Genomic DNA, 7,094 nt, shown 5'->3' with positions numbered 1-7,094 from the left:
CTGTAAAATGGGGACACTGTCCTCAAGTAGTCTGGGTTGTTGAAAGACTTTAAAGGGGTCATGAGTAAAGTACATGGTCGAAGGCACTAGTAAAAGTTCACAAGCAACACTAACATGAATGATATTCTTAGCAATAACAACAGCAGAGAATATCTTTGTCTTCAGCACATGCCCAGCTCCTCTACTTCCCTAATTCCCCAGCAGCACACAAAGAATGCTTTTCTTCCATCTCTGGACCCTGTGGACAGTGACTGGATGATCTACCCATGGCCGTTGACTCAGAAGCTAGAGAGGTGGCTGGGCACGGTGACTGACACCTGCAATCCTAGCATTCTGGGAGGCCAAGGCAGGATGATCACTTGAGCTCAGAAGTTCAAGACCAGCCTAAGCAAGCATGAGATCCCATCCCTACTCTAAATAGAAAAAAAAGGCTCGGTGCCTGTGGCTCAGCCGGCTAAGGCGCCAGCCACATACACCTGAGCTGGCAGGTTCGAATCCAGCCCGAACCCGCCAAACAATGACGGCTGCAACCAAATAATAGCTGGGCATTGTGGTGGGTGCCTGTAGTCCCAGCTACTTGGGAGGCTGAGGCAGGAGAATCACTTGAGCCCAGGAGTTGGAGGTTGTTGTGAGCTGTGATGCCACAGCACTCTACCCAGGGCAACAGCTTGAGGCTCTGTCTCAAAAAAAAATAGAAAAACAAATCAGCTGGGCATTGTGGTGGGTTCCTATAATCCCAGCTACTCAGGAGGCTGGCCCAGGAGTTTGAGTTGCTGTGAGCTAGGCTGATGACACAGCACCCTAGCCTGTGGCAACAGAGACTCTAAGAAGAAAGAAAAAAAAAGGTGGAAGGAAGAGGTGAGACAAGGCTGACCTGGTCCTCCTATAGTTTGTGATGCCCTGGCAGGGCCAGGGTTCAAGTTAGCAGCTGGTTTCAGAGCCAGCACTTTGCTGGGAGTTGGGTACCTATGCAGATGCTGAGCTCTGGCCCCTCCCTACTTGCCAGCAGAGGTCCCTTGTCCTTTGTGGATTTCTCAGTATCAGGAAGCACCTCCTTGCACCATAACCTCTCCCTGAAATGTAGGGGCTAACTTGGGCAGTATTTAGGCCACAGTCCCTTTTGCCTCAGCAAGTCCAGGCATGGTGGGGAAACGTCTAAAACCTATCCTCCCCCAACCTCCCTCATCTCAGAAAAGTGGCAACTACTGAGTATTCCATGGTTTGGCCCAAGTCCAGGTTTGTCCTCAAATCCCCTTTCCTTTACCCCCACATCCCAGCACCAAGTGCTGCCAATCCTACATCTAGACCACATTTGGAAACAAGCACATCTCTCCATTGTCGCTGCCTCTGCCCCACCATCTCCCCAGACCACTGCCACAGCCTCAGAGGTCACCCACTTCCCTTGGGCCCAGCACCACCTGTTCCATTCTGACCACAGGCAATGGATTGTTTAAAAAGGCAGCTCACCCTCCCGCTCAGAGCCTTTAATGTCTTTATGCAACACTAAAGACTGGGGAAATTCCTGTGGCCTGACCCCACCACTTCAGTGTCTCACCACCCAGAATGCATACCTTCCCCACACTTCATCTAGATAACACACCCCTCTAGGGTCTTTACCCAAAGGCTCCTTCCTCAGGAAAGCTCCCTGGGTCCACAGGCTGGATGAGGTCCCCCATTACACATTGTCAGAGCATCATGTTCTTTTCCTTCCCAGCACACTCTGTCACTGGAAAGGAATCATTATTTGAGTCATTATGAAGAACTGACAGCCTGTCTTCCTGTGAGTGTGTGGTAGTGCCTCTTGGTCACGTGGGTCACAGGTGCTGGGAAGCTCGGTGGCAGCCAGGGGTGATTGCTGAAGGCTGACCTGGATTGTTCAGCCTCCCAGAGGACTGGGCCTTGCCCTCACCTCCACGCAGGTGCTGCCCATGGAGCTGGAGTGACTGAGGGTATGTGGCTCTCAGACCAGTCTGTGGGCTCTGGAGCGCTGAGTCAGAGGCTTATTCAGGTGTCTAGCTTCTTGTCTCCAGTGCAGGCCTTGGGAATAGATAAAGGAAAGAGTGAATGAGTCAGGCAGGGCTGCCTATGGGGCAGGGTGAAAGCTGTCCAGGAAGAAAGGGAGGTGTTCCAGGATCAAGGAATGGGTTGAGGGAGACAGCAAGTGGGATGCCTACCTTGAGCCTGAACAGAGGGTATGCTTCAATAGTGCTAGCTCTGGCAGGGTGCAGTGGCTCATCCCTGTAATCCCAGCACTTTGGGAGGCTGAGGCAAGAGGATTGGTTGAGGCCAAGAGTTCAAGACCTGCCTGGACAACACAGTGAGACCCCACCTGTCTCTCTTTCTTCTCATGACTATACTAACAAGGATTGAAACCCCACCTCTACAAAAAAAAAATAAGAAAAGTTAGCTGGGTGGCCCATGTCTGTAGTCCAGTTACCCAGGCAGCTGAGGTGACAGGACTACTTGAGCCCAGGATTTCAAGACAGCAGTGATCTATGATCATGCCACTACAGTCCAGCCTGGGTGATAGAGCAAGACCCTATCTCTAAAAATGTTTTTCCTTTTTTCTACTTCTTAGCCATATACATAGAAAAATATTTTTTAAAAAATAATGCTAGCTCTGATTAAAGAACTTATTGTGTGCCATTTCCTCAAATCTTCCTCCTTTATACAGACGAGGAAACTGTGTAGTTAGGAAGCCAGCCCAAGGTTATTCAGGGAGCTGGGATTCTCAGTCCAACATCTCTGCTGTGTCCTCCTCAGGCCATGCTGTTTCTGGAGCAGCAGAGTCCAAAAGAAATAAGGTGAGCCATACACAGGATTTTAGATTTTCTATTAGTTACTGATGAGGTACAGGAAATACTACCCCAAAATATAGCACCTTGGAAACTAAGAAAACTGCAGAAGCAGGAAGACCATAATCACCTTCCCTCATCCATTTCTCTAAAACAGGCCACTGGGAGGGTCACTCTCTGCCCTATACCTAGCTGGAAAGGAATGTCACAAAGGGACACCAATAAATATCTGAACAAATGGGCCTTGCTAAATTCTCCCCCAGCTTATAACTAAGATCATACCCTCCCCTTTGTCTTCTAATCAGACTTTTGCATAATTGTCTATAAAAATACACAGGTCTGTTACTTGGGCGGCTGAGGCAAGACAATTACTTAAATCCAAGAGTTTGAGGTTGCTGTGAGCTGTGACGCCACAACACTCTACCAAGGGCAACATAGTGAGACTGTCTCAAAGAAAAACAAATACACAGATCTCTCCATTTCTTTGGGTTTTCATTTCTGAAGATATCCATGTTAGGAAACACTTTTTTTTTTTTTTTTGAGACAGAACCTCAAGCTGTCAGCCTGGGTAGAGTGCCATAGCATCACAGCTCACAGCAACCTCCAACTCCTGGGCTTAAGTGATCCTCCTGCCTCCGCCTCCCAAGTAGCTGGGACTATAGGCGCCTACCACTACACCCGGCTATTTTTTTGGTTGCAGCCATCATTGTTTGGTGGGCCAGGGCTGGATTTGATCCTGCCAGCTCAGGTATATGTGGCTGGCACCTTAGTCACTTGAGCCATAGGCGCCAAGCCAGGGAACACTTTTATTAAATAAATGTGTATGCTTTTCTCTTGTAAATCTATCTTGTTATAGGCATCTCAACCATGGACCTTGTAGTGAGTGAGGAAAAGATATTACTTTTTCTCCCCATACATTAAAAAGAATTTTTTAAAGAGGCAAATTAATTTTAATGACATATTTTATTTAACCCAATATACCCAAAATATTATCATTTCAACATGAAATCAAGATAAAATTATTAAGATCTTTTTTACATTCTTATTTTTAGTATCATGTCTCAAAGCCCAATGTCTATTTGACATAGTACATCTCTGTTTGGACCAGACACCATTTCTAATGCTCAAAAGCCACATGGCCTGGTGGCTACTCTATTGAATAGCACAGGTGGAAAATGTCAGATACTGTGTGTTACCCAGCTAATGGTGGCTAATTATCAACTACATGCCAGGCACCGTACCAAGACTAAGGACAAGCAAGGCACATGAAGGCCTGTCTTCTAGGAACCACCAACTATGTCTGACAGTCTCTGCAAGAGGTAAGCTTGGGTGTGTCAGCTCCACCCACATGGTGGAAAGTGATGTGGGTCTACCCTCAACATTCATACACACAAACACACACACATGCCCACAACCCATACACTTGTTGCCTTAGCAAGTACCTCTCATGAGATACTGCTGCCTAAGAGATTTTATGTCCCCAAAGAGGAAGGTGGAAACAAAGGAAAACAACAGATGGAAACATTCTGGGTTCCTTCTTGAAATAAGTGTGTAGTAAATAAATAAAGCAAGCAAGAAGCCCCAACATGCAAGGAAGTATATTCAGGTGGCAAAGCACCTGGAACCCATAAGCTTGCTTGTGAAGGCACCAAGGAACACTGAGTCCACTTTCAAACAACTAGAGCTGCCATTGGGGCAATCCTGGATATCAGTTCACATTAGATTCTGGTTGAGATAAATAGCAGCAAATGCCAGAGTATCAAAACTATCCAAGGTTACCTCATGTCCTTTCTTATTAAAATTGAGGTTATGCAGATATAGGCATGGTTTGAGAAGCACTTAAGAGCGTGTCAAGTGAGGAAGCATTTGACATGGGCTTACTCTGTAATTCCTGGGTCTTGAGTGGAAAAGCTTTCAGCCCTGTGCTGTACCTGAGCCACATTGCCAGCAAGGAGGAGCAGCAGCTAACTGTGCCTCTTCTAAGTTCCCTGGAGCTCAAGGCAGTCTTGTAACTCCTAGGAAAGGGCAGAAGCCTTTCTTTTGCTCCCACTCAACACTCAAGCCTCTGTGAGAACTAGTACTCTAACGCACTGGTAAATATTATTCTTACTTCCCAACCACTGAGATTAAAAGTCACCATCATGAAAACACATTGGAAACTCTAGAACCAACCATATGACAGTTGTCTCTAACTTGAGACTGTTAATTATCTGGATCCCTGGAGACACTGAAGGGACCAAATGAGAACAAAGGTGTGAACTAAAATAAAATCTTAAGGTTTCCCCCCAGTGGCTGAATGACTGGACTCCTTCTTGGTCAAGAGGATCCCCTAAAACTAAGTTGCTAGCCATGAGAAAGGAGATCAGAGATGCTTCATCACGTCCTCCTACCTTCTTACAGATGTCTTTTGTAACTTATTAATAAGCTGCAGGCTCTGCAAGATGTATTTTCAAGTCCTCAATATACACAACAGACCACTTGAGTCTAGGTCTATGTCCTGCAGTTTGTCTCTGATTAACAGACCCACATCTTAGCATATTTTCCCCACTGACTCCTGGTCTTTTATACAGGGCCTAACTCTTTCAGCCAACTGTCAAAAAATCTTCAAACCTACCTGTAAACCCCTGCTTTAAGATGTCCCACCTTTCCCAGCCAAACCAACATATGTCTTCCATGTATTGATTTATGACTTTCCCTGTAATTCCTGTCTCCCTGAAATGTATAAAACAAAATGTAACCCCCACCACCCAAGTCCACTGGCTCTCTTGCCTCAGCCTCCCAAGTAGCTGGGACTACAGGCGCCTGCCACAATGCCCAGCTATTTTTTGGTTCTAGTTCTCGTTGTTTGGCAGGGCCAGGCTGGATTCGAACCCGCCACCTCTGGTGTTAAGTGGCTGGCACCCTGACCGCTAAGCTACAGGCGCCAAGCTGCTCAAGGCTTCTTGGATGTGGCTCCAGGTAGTAGCCTTCAAATTTGGCTCAGAATAAACTTCTTTAAATTATTTAGAAGAATATGGCTTTTTTTCTGTTGACACACTAGTAGAGAAGTTAAGACTGGCCTGAGCTTGGATACCTACTCCACTATCTCCAAACTTCCCTGTCCTTTCTGTAGATTGCTACAAGGAGAAATTAATGTAACACGTAAAGTGTTTGACACAGGGTCTGGACATGGTAAATGTTTAATACATTCTAGCTTTCATTATTATTCTACATTGATAACAATGGCACAAAACTGCTACGGGGTGGGGGGCGGGGGCAGGGAGGTAGGAGAAGATCTCGGGAGCCTGCGAGATTTGAAGTTTGCCTCTAGGGAGCCAGGGCAGTGGTCTGCAAGTCCGCACTTGTAGGAGTGAGGGATGGAGCCTAAAGAAGCGCCGTTACAATCCTGGCATTCTGGAAGGTTGAGACAGGAGGATCGCTTGATCCCAGGAGTGTGAGGTTGCTGTGAGCTAGCCTAACGCCATGGCACTCTAGCCTGGGCAAAAGTAAGATCCTGGTCTCAAACACACACACAAAGCGGCCCTGATGTGAGAGGGTCCCGTGGGGCTTGAGGGTGGGGCTGTGGAAGGCTCTGGGTAGAACCTAGAACGGGCAGGCCCAAAAGAAAAGGAATTGGTAGGAATTAAGTGCCTTGATTTGGAAGGGGTCCTTGGAGGAGGCGGGCCTGGAGTTAGAAAGGGAGCGGTAAGGGAATAGGGATGTAGGGTTTTGAGGCTGCGGGCCTGATGAAAGGAGAGCGGGACCTCTGGACCGCGGGGTCGGACAGGGAGAAGAACTCGTCTGGGAAGTGAAGGACGGGCCAGGTGCTATTGAACATCTCACCTGTGTCCAAGGAAGCTTCAGCTTCTGTATCTAGCTGGCTCATGGAACTGGCCCCGTAGCGCTTCCGGCTTCGGAGACCCAGCAAAACCCCAACCTAGGCGCCTCGGCTGCTGCCATGGCAACTGCGTCGCGGGCCGACGTCTCCGCGGAGGGGGGCGGGAAGTTCGCCGCGGCGAGGGGCGGGTCCGGAAGTGCGTCCGTTTCGCCTCGTCCGCTACGACTAGCGCGGCCGCCGCCATCTTGGGAGCTCGTCGTACGGTCGGGGAAGGAGGCTGTTTTGACGCGGAGCATCTCACCTACACCGAGGCGGACTGGCAGCCCTGAGCGTCGCAGTCATGCCGGCCGGACCCGTGCAGGCGGTGCCTCCGCCGCCGCCGGTGGTAGCCGAGCCCAAACAGGTACCTTGCCCCCCGCAGGTCACCCTGCAGCCCAACCAGCGGCTCGAGCCTAGGCCTGGGCGCTCTTCTCGCGCTGGAA

General features: G+C 48.6%; 1 protein-coding gene across 1 annotated transcript in view; it reads left to right on the top strand.

The window, feature by feature from the left end:
• The first annotated feature begins 6,802 nt into the window (after positions 1-6,802).
• SF3A1 (splicing factor 3a subunit 1) overlaps positions 6,803-7,094 on the top strand; it is a 24,453-nt gene continuing 24,161 nt past the window's right edge. Inside the window, exon 1 of the mRNA XM_003789872.3 lies at positions 6,803-7,015. Coding sequence (XP_003789920.1) covers positions 6,953-7,015 — 63 coding nt within the window. The 5' untranslated portion in view covers positions 6,803-6,952. The remainder of the gene's footprint in view (positions 7,016-7,094) is intronic.

This window comes from Otolemur garnettii, unplaced genomic scaffold (assembly GCF_000181295.1).
Source record: "Otolemur garnettii isolate 467f Iridium unplaced genomic scaffold, OtoGar3 scaffold00038, whole genome shotgun sequence".
NCBI classification, from domain to species: domain Eukaryota; kingdom Metazoa; phylum Chordata; class Mammalia; order Primates; family Galagidae; genus Otolemur; species Otolemur garnettii.
This window is presented reverse-complemented; position numbering and strand designations above follow the sequence as displayed.